Source organism: Atractosteus spatula, chromosome 14 (genome assembly GCF_055471065.1).
Source record: "Atractosteus spatula isolate fAtrSpa1 chromosome 14, fAtrSpa1.hap1, whole genome shotgun sequence".
Classification (NCBI taxonomy): Eukaryota; Metazoa; Chordata; class Actinopteri; order Semionotiformes; family Lepisosteidae; genus Atractosteus; species Atractosteus spatula.
Window position 1 is genome coordinate 22,030,142 of NC_142719.1, and position 24,025 is coordinate 22,054,166.

Here is a 24,025-nt window from a genome sequence, read left to right on the forward strand (position 1 = left end):
AATTCAAATAAATGAGAATTATATCAATAGCAGTGTTACCTGAACAATAAGTATAGATCGAATTATTCAGAATAAATGACTAATAATGCAGCTGTTACACCCTGACAGGCAGTGGCTCACAACCCACGGTAGCCATGGGTTAATGCAGTTCTCTCCAAAATGAACACATTCCTCACGGGGCTCCAATTATTACACACTCGGGTCTCATGCCGATTCACCCTTCCCCTTCCTTCTATCAAGCCGGCTCCTCATCTAATCAACCCTGACCTGTATAAAACATCTGAAATGCCACAGGGATTATCTGAGCTTCCAGAGACCACTACACTCTGATCTGCCCTTGCATCTCTTGGTTCTTACAAAAAACCTAGAATAAACCCTGAACTCCTGTTATTTGAACTTGCCTTGACCCTGTTCTGCCTGAAACATCCCTGTGCCTTTTCCCTGTCTCTGTAACAAGTCTTGTTCCCTGCCTGGATTCAGCTTAGACTCCTGTCTTTTTCAGTATTTTTTCTCGCCACCATTTTTCTCTCTTCAGCAATCTTCATCAGTTTCCACAAATCGCAGAGCATCTGCAGTTGGATTGAATGCCTGCCATTAGACGCAGCTGTCAGCTCAGGTTAACCACATCATAACAGCAGCATAATGAGTTATTCATACCACATTGCACTTGCTTCTTTAAAATATAGTGTTGCAGGACTGGACTACTTTGTAAAACCACCAGGTGGCGCAGTGAATGCTTAATGAGGCATATTGAAGCACCCGAAAATGTCTGGTATCGAAAATCCTGATCAATCCTGAACCCTGTAGGGACAATCTTTTTCCAATTATAGAGGTTAATCTGTTTTGACTTAATTAATGTTATTATGTATATTATAGTGTGTTAAATATTAAATTGATATTAAAAGAGTAGATCTGTTTTAAATAAAATTACACAGAAGGATATATAAAAAAATAGTTTATTATTATAACTTGTAAATGCAATGTGCTTTTTTAAGGTTTATATCCACATTAAAATAATCTATATTTTGTTGTATTGTTGTATTGTTAATTTAAGTAACAAGTAATTAAACACAATTTTATTTTAGATTTTGATTGTGAAAAATATATTTCATATATAATGTACTTTAAAACACTCTATATAATGTGCTGTATACTGTAATGACATGGCGAGATGGAAAAAAACAATGAAGCCCAAAAAGAAAAGAAAGACACAAAAATAAACCCAACACTCAGGACTGCAGAGTGGTAGTGGCAAAGAACAAGGAAATCACTAAATATAATTAAGTAAGCACAAACAAAAGAAAAAAAAAGGCATAAGGAAACAAGGAACCAGCAAACATGCAGTAAATCAGCTACTGACAGAACCCTAAATGAAGGGTGAGGGAAGTATTCAATGAAAAATGGAACTAATAATTACATTTTTTTACATTATTTGGTCACCCACTGTGAAAGTTTGCCTGAGCGTGTTCTAACAGTGCCATGTGTGTATACGGCACTTGCTCTGTCATGACATATACAGATGCAGCCATTCAGAATGCACGGAGTATGCTGCATTAAAACGTGGTAGGAGTGGCACGTCGCAACCCGTCATACTGCAGTTATGATAATAGTATCCGGAATCATCTTGTAAAGCCGTCACCTGGAGCTAATGAATCTTATGCTCTCATGTACAGCATTTGAGCTGTCACCAGAAAACGCATGGTTTCAAATCCCAGTCACTGCTGAAGGGCAATCTTTTTCCAATTAAGAATTTAAGTTGTATACTCTTTAGACTTTTAAATTTAAACTGTGTATTACAGCATGTTAATCATTAAACATTAAAAAGTTGGTATATGTTATAAAAGCAAGATTGCTCAGTTGGACAAAAGTACACAACCTACCACCTTTATCATAAATATTTTAATTATGCAGAAATATTTTATGCATACAAATCTTTATGGAAGATATTACTAATAGTATTAATAATGAATGACCTTGGACAGGCTGTAATCTCAAAGTATTACCATAGTCCACTTTCTTTGTAACTGACTTTATTTTTCATTGACAAAAAGTAACACCACAGCATTTCGTTGATCCGATCACGTATTTGTTTCCAATCATATAAAGTAAGTTTTGAGAATCTCCAATTCACTATGTCTTTCACATGCTCAGAAACGATATTAAATTAGGAACACAGAAATATTATGTAAACTGTATATTACTGGTATTGGTAGTTTAAAAAAAAATACACACCAGTATTCCACTTTCTTCCTAACATTTTAAGCATCAAAGTCTTACATGTGGTTATTTTGGAAACGTTTTTACGTGCTCCTTCTGACTATATTAAATTTATATGCTTTGTAAAAAGTTTTAATGTTTTAACCTTTTCTGCAAATACGCTCGTTATCGGATTGTTTACTTTTGTTTAAAAGCATACATTTAGAATTTGATCAATAGGGAATATATTATGGAATCATGTATCTAAAGAAATGAATAACGATATTAATTTAAGGATCTAAATATATGTTTTTATATAGCTGGTAGTATTACTGTACTCCACTTTCTTTGTAAACACGTTTTTTTAACACCTGAATCGCAACGGGTGAGAAAGAGACAGAAAAAAGTGAATCCTGTTTTTCTAAGGTCTGTAGCTCAAATCCTGCTTAACTATAAATTAGACACAAGAAGAGAATTATTGGACAATGTTGTGAGGCTCTGGTGAATTTTTCTCTGTAAACTGAAGAGTTAAAACTGCCTATTTTTACACTTGTAAAAAAAAACATTCCAACGTTAATGCGACACAGAAGATATAAATAATGTAGTGCTTTCGGGCTCACATTGGTTTGTGCCCTACACCATGCGGGACCGCTGTGTACATATGTTCACAATGAGAGAAATACTGCTCAATACAAGTTTGTACGAACAACCCGCATAGGTGATATTTAGAAATATATATTGTAGTATTTCGGGTTCGGCAAGGACGGGCACAGTAATTCAGACACTCGTTGACTGAAAAACGGTGCTTTTATTTTTCGGCACAGCCAGCCAGACTGAGCAACACAGACACCAGCTAGCCTCAGGACAGCACTGTTAGAGCACCACAACTCATGCAAAACCACATCACAGCACAGATCAAGCAGCAATATCTCACACACTGGGACACACACACACAAACACAACATAAACTGGAATGCTACAGAATCCTAAACAGACAACAGACTCAGTGTACACATTACTGAAGCTGAAAGTTTAGCCTTTGTCACTAACGAAACAACTAAATAAAGACATAAATATAGAAATCCCTACATTACAAACTCCAAGCGTTTCATTTAGTCTATTGCTACAATATTGACAGCAGTGCAGTTACAAGGAACATGTCAAAATGTTTCCAAAATAAAAAAAAATTAATGATTTGAGGGTTTTGATAATAATACAGAAATTATAACAATGACCCTGTGTTGCCTAATGCTATTCATGTCTACTACCCAACCAAAAGAAGGTCAATTAATTCGACACATAAATACTTTATTTTTTCATTGACAAAAAGGTCCCTCCTATTCATATGAAAGGCAGTGATGTCACCATGCTGGCAAGCCCTGTCACCTGACCAGCAGATGCACTGCATCAGAGAGAATCAGTATAGCTTCTGGGAAATACATTTTTCCTGCATCAGAGTTTAACTCGTTCAGAGCGCCCTACATTACAAACTCCAAGCGTTTCATTTTGAGCTGAAGACCCTCACACCTGAAGAAGGCTTCACAGCCGAAACGTTGTGTTTTCTCTCTTCTCTTTTCAGCATGGGATAAACCTATTACTTGTTCCTTTGCAGACTACCCAGGTTGACGTAGCCACCCACCTGAAGCAGTTAGTGTTGTACAGTGATAATAGATGTGGGTAATGTCATCCCCATTAAACAATGTGCTTATCGCGCAAATCCTGCTAAACTAAAAATAAGACACATGAAGAGTATTATTGGACAATGTTGTGAGGGTTTGGTAGAATTTCTCTGTAAACTGAAGTACTTTTGTCCAACTGAGCAATTTTGCTTTATAAAATATACTGACTTTTTAATGTTTAATGGATAACATGCTGTAATACACAGTTTAAAATTATTAAAGGTCTAAACGTATACAATTTAAATTCTTAATTGGAAAAAGATTGTCCCTCAGCAGTGATCGGAATTCGAAACTAAGCATTTTCTGTCGACAGCTCAAATGCTGTACATGAGACATTAAGCTTTATTAGCCTTACCTTGTGGTTTTACAAGGTCTTACAAGGTGCTTCCGGATACTATTATCATAATCTAATTTGCATGTGGTATAATGCGGTAGATGCGCCACGCCTACCGCGTCTTATCGCAGTGTTCTTTGCGCACTTTGAATGGTTGAACTTGCGTGAAAAATACTCACAAGGTTTACTTATCAAACTACTGTGAACAGTTTCCAAATGATGTTTCAATGTTTTGGGGAGCATGCTCTCAGCAGCCAACACTTTAAGGCATACAACACACAGTGGACATTCTTCAGTGTCCACAATTGTGCACATGAAACAGAAGTTCAAGAAACTGTCATACTTTATTTGCGTTTCCATTTCTCTTTAGAACTAGGCTCTGTATCCTTCATGATCTTTACTCATATTTAAAAACCTCTCTATTGCGATCGTCAAAAACTCACAAAATGACCATTTATAGAAACATGAAACACTGAAGCCATGGTTAACTGGTTTGCTGCTTACAGATTGCCGAATCTCTTGTCTAGTGTCATGTGACACAATCTAGCTAGGTTGTGCGCGACTTGTACATTCTGTGTGCACATACAGCGCTTTTTGCTCGTAAAATTTTTCTTTCACTGGCAATACCTGAGATGTCCCTGACCGACAATGGCACTTCCCCAAGCAGTGTGATGCACAGTTTGAAATCACTGTGTAAAGCGCTCATGCGCCATCTAAGAGCTGGCATAAAATCTGCCAAAAAACAGTACAACTCCCAGATAGAACACCACTACAACACCAACGCTAACCCACTACACATGTGGCAAGACATAAATACAATCACAAGCTACAAGAACAAAACAAGCCCTGTAAGCGCCACTGACCCCTCTCTTCCAAACAAGCTTAACACCTTCTACGCACGCTTTGAAGCTCATAAACCTGAACCAACCACCTGGACCACTGACTACCCTGTCACCCCACCCCCCACACTGTCCAAACTAGATGTGTGGAAATCACTAAGTAGAGTGAACACACATAAAGCTGCTGGACCTGATGGTATCCCTGGCCTGGTACTCAGAACATGTGCCTGGTAGATAGCTGATGTCTGTACTGACATCTTCAACCTGTCCTTGGCCCAGGCCACTGTACCTAGCTGCTTCAAGACGACCACCATTGTGCCAGTACCAAAAAAATCAGCACCCACATGCCTGAACGACTACTGCCCTATTGCACTCACCCCTATCATAATGAAGTGCTTTGAAGCTGTAAAACTACTTATTCCACACATTAAAGCCAGCATTCCAAAAACACTTGATCCGCTCCAGTTTGCCTATCGCACAAACCGCTCCAAGGAGGATGCAATCTCTATGCTTTACACACCACACTAACCCACCTGGATAAAAGGAACACCTATACAAGAATGCTATTCATTGACTTTAGCTCAGCATTTAACACCATCATACCCATAAAACTTTCTACCAAACTCAGGGCTCTAGGTTTAGATACAACCCTCTCTAGCTGGATCCTAGACTTCCTCACCAGCAGACCCCAGACTGTCAGGATTGGCAACCTCACCTCCAACACACTCACCCTTAACACCGGTGCCCCTCAAGGCTGTGTGCTCAGCCCACTGCCTTTCTCCCTGTTCACCCACGACTGCACTGCCAAGGCACAAACACCTGATCACTGACAATGATGAGACTGCCTACATGGAGGATATAAAACAACTTACAGACTGGTGCTGAACCAACAACCTATGTCTCAACGTCAGCAAAATCAAAGAGCTGATTGTTGACTTCTGGAGACAAGGAAAAGTCCACTCCCCCATCTACATTGGAGGGTCTGCAGTGGAGATGGTGAATAACTTCAAATTCCTAGGTGTTTATATCTCTAAGGACCTTACATGGACACTCAACACCTCCAGTCTCATCAAGAAGGCACAACAGTGGCTGTACTTCCTGAGAAGGCTGAAGAAAATACGCCTGCATCCACAGATCCTCAACAACTTCTACAGATGTACGGTGGAGAGCATACTGCATCACAGTCTGGTACGGCAACTGCACTGCATCCGACCGTAAGGCACTGCAGCGGGTGGTCAAAACTGCCCAACACATCATCGGCAGTGCCTTACCATCCATCCAGAAAAACTACAACACCAGAAGTATGAAAAAAGCCACCAAAATTATGTATGACCCCACTCACCCCAGTCATAACTTGTTTGTCCCCCTACCATCTGGCAGAAGGTTCCGGACACTCCAGTCCCACGCAACTAGACTCCAAAATAGCTTCTTCCCCAGAGCTGTCAAGCTGGTAACGCCCCCACTCCCTCCCATCATACTATGATCTCTCCTAACTTCTTCCTATACCCACAATGACTGTACTCCAACACCACTACATACATAACAACTGAATGTAAGCTGAAATTGTACTGTCCCTTTGATAGCTCAGTAAAATTGTATTAGTATTTATTAATCACCGTACTATTTTTGCACTGTTCTTTTTCCCCTGTATTACCTTGCACTGTTTTTCTCCTGTTGTATTCTTTTCATTGTGGATTTTGCACAGTTTTGATTACATGTTATGTTATTACACTGTTATTGTTATTGTGTTACTGTCTATTGTCTTATCTTCTGATCTATTTACATACTGCACCTGAGTGACTAATGAGAAACACTTTTCACTATACTATGCACCTGTGTAAGTATAATGACAATAAAGTTTAAATGAATTGAATCTAATGGCATGAATTATAAAATGTAAGAAAAAAACAGCACCAAAGAAAGTGGAATATGACGAATATTGACTAATTTATTTTTATCTCAAGGGCCGGTTAAAATTGGTTGGCAGGCCAGATCCGGCCCGCGGGCCATAGTTTGCCCACAGGTGATTTAGAGCAACTAGAGATCTCCAGATTCCATTACTCAGTAATTGTGATCAGAACCATCTAGTATGAGAGAAACTGAATTGGCATCTTTACCTTCAAGGATCTGGCGGTGAAAATGAGGGTGGCCTGAGAACAGTATAGAGTGTGGGGCTTTAACTGTACTGAGGGTGGAAAAAAAAAGACTCAAGATGGGCGGGGCTGAAGGAGGTGGAGCTGAATGTAGGGAATTTTCCAGCTTGAGCAGATGGGGGTTAATATCGGCTACAGAGCGAGAAAGTGGTTCTAGAGTTTGAGAAAGCTGCTGGGAAATCTCCAGAGAAAGAGAAACTGCGAGAGAGCTGGGTAGCTGTAGAGGAGGAAAAGGTGGAACTGGAGTGTTGAGAGAAGGAGGAGGGGCTGCCTGATTTGCAGAGGGAGGAGCTGTAGGTACTGCTGTAGAGAGAGAGGAATGAAGGACTGGTTGACCTGAAATGGAATCGCAGAAAAGTAGAAAAAAAGGGGGCTAAACTGTCAGAGTGAGGCATAATAGGAATACATCTGTCGAACAGTGATTTGAGGAGATTTGGAAGAGGCCATTCCTTGTAAAAGAGATGAGTCAGCGTATCTGAGGTGATGCAGCGGTGTTTGAATGGCATAATGCGGGAGGCTGGATGGGAGAAGCAGAAGCATCAGCGACGGGGGAAAGAAGGATTAGGTGGAAAATTAAGTTGAGATGGTGAAACAACGGAAAATGAATAGCATGGAGAATCTTCAATGTGCTGGAGGATAGGAAGGCGGTCTGGAAATGATTGAGAATTAGGCCTGCAAGCCATTATAGGTCTAGTGCTCAGAATTCAAGTAAGTTCAAATTAAAAAACTCTAGACGTGTGTGTAAGCGGGGCTAGAGTTTAAACAGGAAAGATAATTGAATGATAGAGGAAGGGACGGAGCACCCCCGCTTCTCCCCTAGAACTCCACCTATTGGTTTCCATTTAAAACAAAATATAGCAGTGCTATACTTCCGCTAATTAATGATAATCATTATTATTTATTTACAGAGAATGCAAGAAAGCATGTTAAAAACTGCAGAGATCATTTAAAAGAGGTAAGTTTTTCTGAGCAATGTGGATTGTAAAGAATCATATCATATGGCATTTGTCTTGTACCTTCTAGAAGTGTATAAATAGATTAAATAATGTGAGGGTACTATCCTTGACTCCTCTTTTAAACTTTTAGACTTAAGACTGCTTTAGACCCAGTAGGTGTGCCTTTTAACAAATTTCTCTAACATCTTTACTAAAGAGGTCAATGCCACTGATCTGAAATCAATTGTCTTGGGGGTTTTGTTTTGCAACAGGCGTTTGTTTCCAAATTTTGGGTGATTCAAGAAAATACAGTGAAATATAGTACTATGCTACTCATCACATGGCATAAGTACCTGCGCACTGATATTACAGGTCCTTGACTTTTTCTGACATTTGTTTTCTTAAGAATATTTGAAATAGTATCAAATGCAACCTGGCAATGAGTTTCTCTTTAAGCTCCCTAATTTCTCCAAGTCATGTTTATCAAAACTAAATTAAAAACTGTTTATTTTATCAGCTAACACTTCGTTAGTGTTAAAAACATCAATATTCACCGTATTTTTGGAGAAATTACCTTTGTCCTGCAGCCCCACCACACTGAAGTTTTCATAGTTTCCCCACTCCATGCAATTCTTGAATTATTAGAATTGAGTTTTAATCTGCACTATCCTTTGTTTATATACAAACACCTTTTCCTTACGTTTTTCTCTTTATTGTGCCATCTCTGTCCAGCCAAAGGAGGGTGCCAAAACAACGGTCAGATCCGAGACCAAATCTGATTTTATAAGCCCAGTATCTGTAAAGGCTAGGAGACCAGTATCCCTGCACTCATGGAGTTAATTTATATTTGCTTGAGGACGTTAGTTTTGTTCCTAAGAAACTGAACATTTCTCAGGATTATTGATAGCAGAAGAGTCAGGTGAAGTTATTTTTATTCCTCAAATGGACCCCACCACTTTTACCATGCATGCAGCCTGTTTTTTAAAATATTTTTTTCTTATTTTTTATTGTGATGTTTGCCACAATAATGTGTGTACATGACTGGTTCCATTTGGAGCAGAAATTCCCAAGAGTACTGAATCTTGTCTGCATTTAGGGGATATAGTTAGGCAGACTCTGTACATAGTTTAAAAGTTAATAAAAATAGTAAAATAATTTTTTTTGAATTTTTTATTATTTTTTTATTAATTTCACATACAGACACAAATACAAATTAAACAAAATATGCAAATATGTAAAACTTGCATACATATCCTATGTCTGGAAATAGGATCCATATGATTATAGAAAAGGTAGGTTTGTTCAGTTTGTTAGAGCTCTTTGAACAAGTAATGAGCACATGAAGCATAAACTATTAAGATTTTCAGAACTCTTTAGATAAAATTCCCATAAAAGTTTATTTTTTTCAAATTGCAGGAATTAAGGTGTTAGAACGGTTTAATGTGGTCAAAAAATAAGAAAGGAACAGGTAAAGGTTTATTCCATGCTGAAAAAAAATGGACAGTGTTGCAACTGTGGGGCCTTCTTCAGGATAAAATCTTGTGTCTCTTTCCTTTTTCTTTCAGCATGAAATAAACCTTTATCTGTTCCTTTGCAGCCTATGCATGCTGACACGACTACATATTCCAACTTTAATTTAGTCTTATATAATATTAGAATATATGCTGTAGCTTAAAGTGTAGATTTTGAATAAAATAAAATGCAGATGTATATCTGGGTTTAATAGAATATATTTAATCAACTTGATAAAAACACTACATGTTTTTTTCTTAGAACAGAAAATACCATGATGGTGCCTTTTTACATTTTTCAAAACTTCAAAGCCATTGAGAAAAGTCAACCTTGTGGATTTCTTCAAAATTAGCAAGTAAACATGAACCAAAGTGGACACAAGTGGAAACCATATGAGAATGTACTTAAAACCAAAAACAAAATTAACTGCTTTAATCTAATGGTTGAGGGGGTCAGGAATGGGCTCCCAGCCATTTTTTGAAGCTGATGCTCTGACTTCTTTCAATTAATGGCTTCATGACACATTTGGATCAATTAGCTATATGCTTAGGAAGTCATCTTTCAAATGATCTTATATTCCTTAATATTCACATTTTTGCTGCCTGTGAGAATCTACAGTATAGTAAACTAGTCAGTGATTGTGAGTAGTAATTTTGTGGTGAACACTGTACAATGTTTAATACTGTATGTCTTGATATTCTAGACTTTTTTTTTCTTTTGCAGATAAAATCTACAAATTTTATATATGATTTTTTATCTATTTACTGCTCCAACTCTAGTGAAACCAAAAATGAACCCCAGGTTTGTAACCCCTTTTCTCTTACATATTTTGAAGTTTTATATTTCCACAAAAAGGTTTCTAGCTTCTTTGCTTTTCCAAGTACTTGCTAGAAAAATTAAGAATTCTTCCCTTATTTGCAGTACAGTATGCATGTAGTCTATATTTTGGGCTCCAAACCTCAGACTTGGAAAGCTGTGCTTCTTCAGGTTTTATTAGTCTTTTTAAATTAGCTGTACCTGAAGAGTTCAGAAAACCTACCAAGCTGTAACTATTAAACTAATAATTACTTCAATTAGATTTTTAATTGTTTTGCTGGAATGAAAAGGCTGCAGGACTGGAGCTTTCCAGGAGATGGTATGAGAAATACTGACTGAGAACAGATTCTCTCAAATAAGAGAGAGATCACTTTATTGGACATTACACTTTCTTGAATTAGAAATTGGTCTTTTTTGCATAGTCCAACTTGCTCTCAGTGAGACACATAGACAGGGAGAGAAGAGAGCACAGGTCAGCCATTTATACAGCGCCCCTGGAGCAGTTGGCGTTAAGGGCTTTGCTCAGGGGCCCAATGGAGTAGGATTCCTCTGCCGGCTGCGAAATTCAAACCAGCAACCTTCCAGCCCCAGGCACAGATCCTCAGCCACACAACCACTGTACCGCCCTATATTGAAGAAAGCACACTTCTGCTGCATGTTGTTGAAGCAGTTTGGATTTGTTTGTATATTTTGAAATGTATTGATTTTCAATTTGTTATATTACAGAAAGTTGTTGGACTCTTGAGCTCTTTCCTGAAAAAACTTGAGATTATGAGTAATTTGACTAAAGAAGAGGGGACAATAGCAGGAGAAATCATCCTGCAAAGTGTTGAGAATATTGAGCTGACTGTGTCTGCTAACTTTGATGAATTCATGAAGAAAAATAAAAGTGATGATAAACTAGGTATGGAAATAAATATCTGCTACATAATATGGTTTCATTCATTTTAAATGGTGTGCAACATTAACTGCAATATTTTCTCACGATAAATGTAACAGTTTTTTATAACAGAGTTACAAATTTAGATTTATGTATGGTCTATTTTTTAATTGTCACAAAAATCAATAAATATATAAATAGATTAAATAGGACCTCAACCTTTTATTGGAAAAAAAAAATCTCAACTGTTTTTTACCATAATCTAAATTACATAATCATTATAGAACTATGCACATTTTTACTGTTTTAAACATAGCATTGAAATGTGAATAATGAAATTATTTAAGATTTGTTGCTTATTCCCTGATATTATTGATTATTATTGTTATACTTTTAGCTGTCAGCACAAAAAGAAACATTGATATCTTTCTGATACTCACAAGCATTACTGCATGAGTATTCATGGTCATTTCAATGTTTAAGGCAATATCGTTTGCTTTTCCTTTAAAGTGGAGCACAGTATATAACAGAGTCAATTATATTAATTTGGAAGTAGAATTGTGCTGTGCAGTGACTTATACAAGATATTTGAAAATTGTTGATCAAGAAATAGTATAAAATGTTTCGGGAAAGTATAATTATACTGCAGAAAAGAAAATGCATCACCTGTTATTTTTAAGCACCTCTTACTTTGTTTGAAATACATCCTGTTTACACATTCCCTCAGACATTTTCACATTTGCTCAGACAAAACATCATGATACTGTAGGTCCTCTATCCATTTTTACATTTTCCAAAGTGGACATCCTTCGTGCATTTTCACTTAAATACTACAGATATAAAAAGCATGACTACTTTAGCCATTTTACATCTCTACCAGTAACCAGAAATTGCACAAGAAATCCTTTCACTACCACATGTATATCCTCCACAGAAAATACTGATTGCTGCTTGCAGCTACACAAGCTAGTGAACCCTGGTGTACATATGAAATTACTTTGCAAGTCCTTCTGCATTATGATCACATTGATGCTAGCTTATTTTACCTAACCAATATATGTTGTAGGATGAGTTTATACTTTTTGTCACACAGAGTAATTATTTTTGTTTGATATTCAAGATTTTTATCATACAAAATTTTCTCTAACTTTAAGGTTGTAATTGTTTAGCAGAATCCCACTACGTTCAGAGGACTTATTGGATTGAGGATTACTGTAGCATTAACTAGCTGTGATATGAAAGTACTATAAGTGAGAAAACTGCAGATTAATATATTTGTGTGATGTACCTGCTTTCCTTTTTTGTCATTTTCTTTCCTTAAGCAAGATTCAGTCAAATGATTAGTATGGACTACAAATTTTCTTGTTTGGAACTTTCCCTGTTTTGTGTCTCTTCTTGTTGTAGCAGGTTTTACTACTTAAGTTTGTTCAGTTTTTCACTCACTATTTTTTTTTCTTAAAGCTCTAGAGTGGCTTGTCATTCCTGCTAATTTTACTCAGAAAATAGAACCTTTACAAATATATGGGAACACACTGCAAGTAAATCTGCAAAGTCCTATCCAGAACACCACTCAAGGTAAACCCTAATATGTGTGCAGAATATACTTTACACATAGATTCATAAAGAACTGGTATTTTTGTTAAAATTAATACACAGTATAATGTGCTGTCCTTGTAACATTCATTGTACATCTTGGGCTTTGATATGGATTATTGCAATTGGATTTGATAAATTAAAAGAGTGTAATTAAAATAACATGTCCCTAGGGTTTCTATGGAATTTGCCAAGTTTGAATTATTTTAAGACATACATCACTCCTTCATTTGATGTTAGCTCTTCCAGAGGGTTTTGTGTACTTGTTGTCAAATGGCAAATAACTTGAGAGTGAGCATGTTGTAGGAGCATATGAACACTCTTCAATTATGAATGAGAAACAATTGTCAGTTCTAAACTAGGATAAAATAAACAAGAAATAATACTGATTTTAAAAAATCAAGTGTTCTTTAAATTTTGGAAAGACTAAAAAATAACAGCACATAGTTTTAGTGGGAGGGATTCAATTCAATATAAAATGGACTGAGGTACTTTTTTCTAAATATTTATTTTAGAGCTTCATAAATGTTTTACTGTTTAAGGAAATACAGCTGTTCTGTTTGCCTCATATACTGGGCTTGAATCTGTTCTGGATGGAAGATTCTTCCAGTCAAATTCCTCTGAGGACACTGTATCTCCTCAGATCAACTCACACATAGTAACTGTTGTAATAAAACAGAAGAACAATCACAACTACAAAAGTTTCCAGCCCATCAATGTCACTTTCCAGAATAAGCAGGTAGGACAACCATAAAATTTAATTATTCCTTCCAACTCTTAGGGTAATTAAAAAAAAATTTAATAATGAGAAAAAATAAATTGTGAGTCCATTTTAAAATAATGCAGTACAATAGGGTGTCGCCATCAGCAATATTGTGTGGCCAACAGGGTCTTGTATGGAATAAGAGCAAAGCTGGATGAAACTGAGCTGACAGTTGTTAACCACAGCTTTCAGATTAGTGACACAACAAACTTGGAGTGAGTTAGTGAGTGAACCTTTCCCCTTATCTGCTACCTGCATCTGCAGTTCAATGTGGTTCTGTGTTAGCAGTGTGGGTAATGGCTGGCTAGAAACAAATTTAGAGGATCTCTGACAGTTTTATTACAGGGTTCATTCCAGTGCATTATGATACCCATGGAGAGAGAGACTAAAGGTTGAACACAGAGGAGGGATTAATGTATATTTTAGCTGATTGCTCATTACCATATACAGATGCAGCCATTCAAAATGCACGGTACAACCCCGTAATGCACGCAGTTACCAACAGTGCACCGCGGCGTGCAGCGGTTTGTGATTTGGCTGGCCAAAATGACCGACAAGGGCACTCGTGGTGCATTGGTTGTTAGTGAAACAATTTAATTATTTAATCTCTTTACTGTACATGTTTTAATTCACTTAGTATTTAATATTTATATGGAATTTTACAACTAAAGGGAAATTTTAGTAGCTGAGCATAAAAAGGAGAGGAGCAGAACTCATGTGAAGGTCATAAACAATATTAATTTAGGAACATAAACATATTATGTAAACTGTATAGTTTAAATAAAAAAATCACACCAGTATTCCACTTTCTTCCTAAACATTTCATGCATCAAAGTCTTTCATTCGGTTACATACTGTGGTTATTTTGGAAGGTGCTCCTTCTAACTATATTAAGTTTATATACTTCGTAAACGCATAGGCCGTATGGCCGACATTACAGGTATTGTGCGAGCCGGCTTGCCAGCGCAGTGACGTCACTGCCTTTCATGTGAATAGCAGGGACCTGATCCATCGGGGGTAAGGGTAGATCTCACTGTAGATTGACTGGCTGGTTCCCTGTTGAGTGACGCTAGAGGCCCAGGTTTGATCCCTAAGCTGGTAGGGTGCATACCAATGTGAGCCTGAAAGCCCTACATTATTAATAATATCTTCTGTGTAGCATTAACATTGGAATGTTCTTTTTTACAAGTGTTAAAAGAGTTGAAACACAACGTGTCTCCTCTATAACTCTTCAGTTTACAGAGAAATTCCGCCAGAGCCTCACAACATTGTCCAATAATACTCTTCTTGTGTCTAATTTTTAGTTAAGCAGGATTTGAGCTACAGTATATGAATATAATTCTATCGTTATTAAGCCCGGCTGTTGCCATGAGTTTTCTTTTAAGAAGTACAAATTTATTTGAAAAACTAAAATAGCAAATATTATGGACACTATATTGACTTTTTTAGAATTTGATTAATACGGAATATAATATAGAATAGCGTACCTAAAGAAATTAAACACCCAACTTACAGCACGGAAAGCACACACTTAATCCATTACGCCACAGATGTAATCACGTGGGAAGGAGTGAAACTGAAGCATACATTTCCAAAGAAAGTGTACTACTGTGATAATTTGAGCTACAGTATATGACTATATCATTATATCATTATTCATTTCTTTAGATATGTGATTCCATATTATATTCCCTATTAATCAAATTCTAAAAAGTATGCTTTGCTGCGATAACGAGCGTATTCACAGAAAAGGTTAAAACATTACAACTTTTTACAAAGTATATAAATTTAATATAGTCAGAAGGAGCACGTAAAAACTTTTCCAAAATAACCACAGTATGTAACCGAATGCAAGACTTTGATGCTTAAAATGTTTAGATAGAAAGTGGAATATTGGTGTGCATTTTTTATTTCAACTACCAATACCAGCCATATACAGTTTACATAATATATTTATGTTCCTAAATTTGTCGTTTATGAGCGTGTGAGAGCCATGGTGAATTGGAGATTCTCAAAACTTACTTTGTATGATTGAAAACGCTGTGGTGTTACGTTAAAGTTAAACTGATGCAGACGGTTACAAAGAATACTTTAAAATACTTTGAGCTTACAGCCTGTCCAAGGTCATTCATTATTAATACTATTAGTAATATCTTCCTTAAAGACTTTGATGCATAAAATATTTCTGCATAATTAAAATATTTATAATGAAGGTGGAAGGTTGTGTACTTTTTTCCAACTGAGCAATCTTTCTTTTATAAAATATACCCACTTTTTAATGTTTAATGATTAACATGCTGTAATACACAGTTTAAAATAATTAAAAGTCTAAAGAGTATACAACTTAAATTCTTAATTGAAAAAAGATTGTTCCTCAGCAGTGACCGGGATTCGAAACCTGGCGTTTTCTGGGAACAGCTCGAATGCTGTACATGAGAAGTTAAGCTTTATTAGCTCCACCTGGAGGTTTTACAAGGTCTTACAAGGTGATGCCGGATACTATTATCATAATCTAATTTGCATATGGTATAATGCGGTATATTGCACCACACCCACCGTGTTTTACCGCAGCATACCTCATTTTGAATGGCTGCATCTGTAAGGGAGGTATGTCTTTTAACCATACATACTGTATACTTGATTACATTAGGCAATATATACTGTAGGGTTTAGTTGGACATAGTAATATGCAAATGTGACTGTTTGCAACAGTTGTCTGCACTGAACCCTCATGAATGTCAAGACCCTACTGTAATATGTTTTTTGTTCTGCAGCAGTTCAGAGAAGGAACAGTAAATTACTTTTCCTGTGTTCCCTATGTCTCAATATTCATTCTCCCCTTTTTAAATCATTTCTTCTCCCATGCTTTATTTATCTGCCAGTTCCCTTCTCTCTTACACCTGAAGAAGTCTCCACAAAAAAAACATGCTTCTTCTTCTTTTCAGCATGGAATAAACCTCTATCTGTTCCTTTGATTATATTTATGATTGGTCATGAAGATTCATGTGAAAAGAAAGGATTGTTTTTCTGGTATTTAACTTCTTAAATGTAAACACTGATCAGCAATCCAACGGTTTAAGAATTTTATTGCTCTTGTTTTTTAAATCGCTTGTTAAATACAATAGTGTAGTTTTACATGGGAAAAGAAAATGCTTCATGACATGTATAAAACATCAGTTAAATAATTAAATTTGATTTTTTTTTCCTTTCAGAAAAGGAGTAATAAAAATGTATTATTCTGTGTCTACTGGAAATCTGAAGGGAATGAGAGCTCCTGGTCTGAAACTGGTTTGAAAGTGATCCATTCCAATGAAACTCACACAGTCTGCAGTAGTGATCATCTAAGCAGCTTTGCTGTAATCATGGCAACTAATTCCAAGCAGGTATGAACTCAAAGGCATAAAAATAATATAAAATAATATTTTTAGTATCTGTGTGAAGTTATTATGTTCTCCCCATGTGTGTGCTGGTTTCCATGCAAATCATCACAATCATTTCTGTTGTGAGTAGAACATCCCAATCAGTTTGTGATTAATAAAATGCATCTAGTTTACTTATATTTCAATCATAAGACCATAAGGAAAGTCACAAATAAAAGGAAGTGATCTGGTTTATAGCTTGTTTGGTAGTAGCTAATCAAGGAATCATTCATACTGAGAGAAGCTAGAGAATGAGCTTTAACAAAATACCTAAGCACAGTAAGATATTTATTACAGATTATTAAAATAGTAATTAATCTGAATCTGGTGAATCATTGTTTTGTTGAATACTTCCAATGAGTTTAGAATAAAGGACTTGATTTTTAAATTATTCCACAAAGTAAAACTGAAAACTCTTCTCATTGTCATTGTCATATCACAGCATTTCTCTACTTCTGACATATGTTTAAAATCTTCTCACAAGTCAAGTATTGAAGCTAGATTATAAAAGATATTCTCCACTACTTGTTACATAAGGTTTTTAATATATATATGCAGCCATTCAAAATGCATGGTAAAACCCCATACTGTGCAACAATATCTGCAGTTTAGCGCATTATACCACAGTACGTGATTGGCTGGCCAAAATGACCAACAGGTGGCACTCGTGGTGCATTGGTTGTTAGTGAAACAATTGCTTCATTTAATCTCTTTACTGTGCATGTTTAAATCAGATTAATATTGAATATTAATATGGAATTTTACAACTAGAGGGAAATTTTAGTAGCTGAGCATAAAAAGAAGAGGAGCATAATGTGTCTGAAGGTCATAATCAATATTAATTTAGGAACATAAACATATTATGTAAATTGATAGTTTAATAAAAATAAACACTAGTATTCCACTTTCTTCATAAATATGTTACGCATCAAAGTTTTTCATTCGGTTACATACTGTGGTTATTTTGGAAAAGTTTTTACATGCTCCTTCTGACTATATTATGTTTATATACTTCATAAAAAGTTATAATGTTTTAACCTTTTCTTTAAATATTTGTGTTTGTTATCGCAGTAAAAAAGCGCATACTTTTTAGAATTTGATTAATAGGAAATATAATATGGAATCATGTATCTAAATAAATTAATAACTATATAATTATATTCACATAGCTCAAATTATTACAGTAGTACACTTTCTTTCTAAACATCTGCATCAATTTGACTCATTCACTCACGATTACAGGGAAACATTTTGCCTGACCTGTTCAGTTATAGCTTAAGTTGTCAAGTGGTATGCTAGTGTAATGGCTTATGCCTGCGACTTGCCTGCTGGAGGCTGGGGGTTCAAACCCAGTTCTCGTCATGAGTTTTCTTTTAACAAATAAACATTTCTTTGAAAAACAAAAATAGTAAATATTATTAACACTATATTGAATTTGTTGGTATTTCTAAATATCACAACACATTCCAAGTTAAGCGATTAATAACAACTAATAATTTCAAACTTCTTTTATTTTAAAATTGTATTTTGTTCAGGTTGATTTGTCACTGTTTTCACTAAATTTATTAAACAATTATTTTTGAGAGGGTCTTCCAAATTCTGTTTAATTTCTGAAACTCCCTCTGTATTCCATGTTTTAACCTTTTCTATGAATACTTCCATTTGTTATCGCAGTAGAAAACCTCATACGTTTTAGAATCCGCTAAATAGGGAATATAATTTGGAATTGCTTATCTAAAGAAATTAATAACGATATTAATTTAAGGATCTAAATATATGTATTTATATAGCTGGTAGTATTACTGAAATCCACTTTCTTTGTAAACACATTTTATTTTTAATTTGACTCATTCATACATGAATACTTTCTAAACATTTGTAAGCTGATTGTCTCAGCTATGTTTCCAAGCAGCCCATTGGTGCAGTGGGTTTGTCAATGGTGGTTCTGTCTAGATGATCTGGGTTCAATACCTGCTTATGGTACAAGTTTTTATTCTAACAAATGCTTAAAAAAATAAAATAGGAAATATTATGTACACTATATTAACATTTTTGTTTTTTTGGATATATTTTATAACATATTCAATGTTAAGTTATATTAATAATGAAATAAAAACGTGATTTGGAATGTGAATACTGTCAACTGTTCAGCCAGTTTAATTCAAAACATTTTATTCAGTGGGGCAATTTAACAGACGCCTCAAGCCTTAAAACGAAATTGGATATATTGTAATTAGAATTGAGAATAACAAAGCGGTATTAAAATTATCACTGATACTATAATAATGTCTGGTCATTATTAACAGTATTAATTTAATAATAATTTCAAGCTTCTTGTATCTTTTTTAGAGTCATATTTTCTTCAGTTTTCATAAGCTTTGCTTATTAAAATACCTATTTATGAGACACGATGTTTCAGATGTTAATAACTTTGTAAACAAATGACACAGAGCCTGCAACCTACAGATTTAAAAACCGCAATTATTATTATTATTATTATAATAACATGTGTACCTCAAATAGATATTACATGGTTTTAAAACCCATAAAAATGGGTTGAGTTAAAAACACGAAATCCACGAAAAACAGGTGATTTTTCTTCCTTGTGATCATCTTAGAATCTTTGTGTAAGCTGTAAGTTTTTTTTTAACATTTTAAATAAACATTTTAAATACTTTAAATTTGTAAACGCAACACGCATTTCGTACAGATACAATACAATCACATTCTCCTGTCTTCCCGTGGTGTGAAACAAATTAGCAGGTGGTTGAGAAAACAGTGCACCGCCCTGTGCCGATTGTATTTCTTACTGTTATGTCATAAAGTCAGGCATCATTACATTATTAGTAATCAATAATTAATATTAAAATTCGCACTGTGATAAATTATTTCACTTCCACATCTTGTAAAAACATTAATTTCCAAGACTGTGTTCAAACATATGTTAAATCTGACTATCAAAAAACCAGGGTTCACTTTTTTTCTCTCTCCCTACTCTCTCTCAAGTGTTGCAATTCGGACACAGAATGATTAAAAATGGGAACAGGTGAGGCAGGCAGAGGGAAGGGGGAGGCATCTTACCACCTCTATGACTACAGTGCCAAAGAGAAATGGCTTGAGCGACATACAAAGCTGAAAACATTCGGTGCGGTCTTCTCTGCTTTAAAGGTTCACTCCTTGTGGAAGAATTTTCACCTTGATTGCCCACCAGTTAACACACAGAAGCAAACTGAATACAGAATGTACTTGCAAAAATAGCGTTTACGAACATTAAAAAACATACTTGATTTATACTGTTATACTGTACAGTGTATTACAGTGTATGTATTACTCTATGGTTACTACACTGCCCACTAAACCTCTTTCCCACAATTTCACGGGGCCAAGGTCACGTAGCTGATTCACACCTGGATAAAATTTTATCTTGCAAAAAGTCAGATAGTTCTCGACATAATTACTAAAACTATCCATCTCAGTAATCTCATTGTGTTAGGCTCACTGTACGCCCCAGTGCTCACTCAATGTTCACACTCACAGTAAAATAAAAAAAAACATTTCCAGCATTCTCACCTAGCACCAGAGGGGAAGGAAAAGTGCCCGTGGTCATTTTTTTCACTGACAGACAAAGTTGATTTAAACTAATTCAAAGGGTGTGATGTGTTAACACAAACTCTGCTTAGCTGCTTGTAAGAGCAAGGTAACTTTCTGCTCAATTAAATAAAGCTACAGTACAGACAGATTTAAAATTCTTCAAGCAAAATTAGCTGTTTGTCAAAATCTGCTACTTTGCAAGCAGTACATGACTTCTCAAAAGGTACCACAAAAGGTTTATTTTTTATAATTCCGAAATTAGAATGGTATGCCTCAGGAACTCATTATAATATTGTAGTGAATACGGTTCCCGCAAGAAAATCAAAACACAGCCCCCCCCCTCCCAGCCAGGTCTCACCGCCTGCTGTTCCAAAGCCACAGGGTTCAAAGTATGTGTGAAATATCCTTTCTTACTCCAGTTATTAATCCAATCTAGTTTTACTCATCCAGCTATGTAAAAATTATATAGCCAAAACGATCGCTGTAATGGTTAAATTCCAAGCTGAAAAGACAAGACTCAACGTGTCTTCTCTAACTCTTCAGTTTATAGCTCATCCATGGTCATTCATTATTCATATTGTAACGAACGGCAGGCATACAAATGGTACAAGACGGTTGCAGCGCGGTAACACTACAGCCCTCTTTTTTCCCTCCTTTAACTTAAAGAATTGTGTGAAGAAATCCTAAATCACAAAACCATCACTTATAATAATTCATCCAGATACACTCCTACTGCAGCCAACAACAAGCTATAATAGTGGACTATTTTTATATATTCAGTTATGTAAATCTCTGATTGGGCTTTGAAGCGCCTGGGTGCAGCGCAATAATATAGATATTTGTTTTAAAAACAAACGTCAAATGTTTTCAAAATGTCCCATTGTGATATTTTAGCTGCTTAGTTACATGACTCCATATTAATATTACTATCAAGAGGTATTAAATCAGTACAACCTTTATGAAATTCATGTATTTTAAATATTTAATTAAGAAATGTTTTTTAACTATCTAAACCAGTGGTTCTCAAACCATGGTAGCGGAGCACTGCCAGGTGGTACACCATATGACCCTGGACCTTGTTGTGTGCGCTGAAAAATTGGGATGGGTTTTCATATTTTCTATTTTAATAAAATTAGTTTGTGTCAAATATGCAGCCTACGTACTATGATACAGTGCACGCTAATACTTGAGTGGACACAAGAGCTACTATGTAATTCTATACCATTCTAAAGGAATGCGTGCTACGAACGTAAGTGACCAATAATATTTACAAAAAGTTATCTCCACCAAATAAGGAGGTAGGAGAATGTGCGTGATTTTGGAACAATGCCAATGTTGTAAGCACAGGAAAGCATAGAAATGCCAACTATGAATGCTGGCAATCTTGTGAGCACAGGAAAGTGTGATAGATAACAGAAAAATATTTACTACTTAACAGAGCCACTTGTAAGACCAAGATGACAGGAACACTTCACTGTATCTTATTTTTTATTTCATTTAAAAAAAAAAAAAAAATTGTTTGCCCGTGTTGATAAGCTGTTCCCCGATTACTGGCAACTGTAAAAAATAATCCTCCCCCCCTCTCTTGTTTAATTTAAAGATTTCTGTTAAGAAATCCTTAAACATAAAACCATCACGTATAATAACATAACATTTTCAGGTTCTCGTGGGTTTGTGCCCTTGCCGCTCCCACCTCAGGTTGGCCCTTCACAGCAGGGTCTCAAAGCCAGGCCTCCGGTGTCACTCAACAGGGAACAGCCAGCTAAACTAAAGGGAGATCTCCCCTCAGCCTGAGCGCTGAGGTTCCTGCTATTCACAGGGAAGGGCAGTGACATCACCGCGCTGGCAACCGGCTCTGATCGCGCTTTGAACCGCCTGCAGCTCGCTACATTACAGTGCTCATTACCACTACAAGGACAGCAGAAGTGTCAAAATGTTTCCAAAATGTCCACTTGTGATACTTTAGCTGCTTAGTTACACGATTCCATATTAATATAACTATCAAGTGTTGTTAAATCACTACAACATTTATCTTTTTACAATAACAGCAAGTGGTGTTCTTACTATGTATTCTTAGAAAAGGATAAAACGTTATAACTTTTTATGAAGTACAGAATTTAAGCTTAATAATGTTAGAACAAATATGTTAAAATGAGAACCCATGTAAGTTACCAATTTAAAGACTTTGATGCATAAATTATTCATGCATAATTAAAATATTTATGATGAAGGTGGAAGGTTATGTACTTTTGTCCAACTGAGCAATCTTGCTTTCATAAAATATACCAACTTTTTAATGCTTAATGATTAACATGCTGTAATACACAGTTTAAAATTATTAAAAGTCTAAAGAGTCTACAGCTTAAATATGTAATTGGAAAAAGATTGTCCCTCAGCAGTGAGTGGGATCGAAACCTGGCGTTTTCTGGCAACACCTCAAATGTCTCGTGTACAGCATTTGAGGTGTCGCCAGAATTAATTATTTCACCTGACGGTTTTACAAGGTGCTTCCGGATACTATTATCATATTTCAATTAACATGTGGTATGATGTGGTATATTGCACCATGCCCACTGTGTTTTAACGCAGCCTACCTCACACATTTTTGAATAGCTGGATCTATTCATTTTATTTCTCTAAATTTTAAACTGCAGATTGAAAAGACCCTTTTGGAATAGAAAAGGTGACATTCAAACCGATAATATCTCAGGACCTTTGTTTTACTTTGTTTGAAATTACTCAAATAAGTTAATACATTTTACATTTACAAATTTACATTTGTAAATTGATTTATAGTACATCAATTAAATAACTGAATATGATTATTTTTCTTTTAGAAAAAGTGTAATACTGTTATTATTACTATTAACTAATGTTAAGTTTTAAATGTGATTTAGATTCAGAGATTCTTAAAAATCACAACATTTATTGTTTGAGCAGAAAATGCTCATTTTTTGTTATTCCCACAGATTAATGAAGATTCCGTCCTGTCAATTATCAGCTATGTGTTTGTAATAACAGCCCTGATTTGTCTCATTCTTGCAATCATTACATTTGTGTTCTGTAAATCAGTTCATAAAGGACACAACACTATTCACTTGCACTTGAGCCTGTGTCTATTTATGGCACACCTTCTCTTTTTAACTGGAGGATCCAAAACAGACCATAATGTAAGTAGAGTATTTTAAAACTGCAAAAAATAAATTATTTTGTTCAGAGAATTGAAGAATAAGGGCTTAGTTTTATATATTTATAATAGTATTAGATTATTCTCAGGATTTAGTTATAACAATGTATCTATAACATAATCTATAT

The 24,025-nt window shown here is 35.5% G+C and overlaps 1 protein-coding gene across 1 annotated transcript in view; it reads left to right on the forward strand.

Annotated features, from left to right (window-relative positions):
* The window catches only part of LOC148820908 (adhesion G protein-coupled receptor E3-like), a 65,990-nt gene that overhangs the window by 14,313 nt on the left and 27,652 nt on the right, over positions 1-24,025 (forward strand). The window contains exons 5-11 of the mRNA XM_088933409.1: positions 8,110-8,156; positions 10,372-10,449; positions 11,191-11,368; positions 12,806-12,919; positions 13,480-13,676; positions 16,913-17,083; positions 23,680-23,880. Coding sequence (XP_088789535.1) covers positions 8,110-8,156; positions 10,372-10,449; positions 11,191-11,368; positions 12,806-12,919; positions 13,480-13,676; positions 16,913-17,083; positions 23,680-23,880 — 986 coding nt within the window. The remainder of the gene's footprint in view (positions 1-8,109; positions 8,157-10,371; positions 10,450-11,190; positions 11,369-12,805; positions 12,920-13,479; positions 13,677-16,912; positions 17,084-23,679; positions 23,881-24,025) is intronic.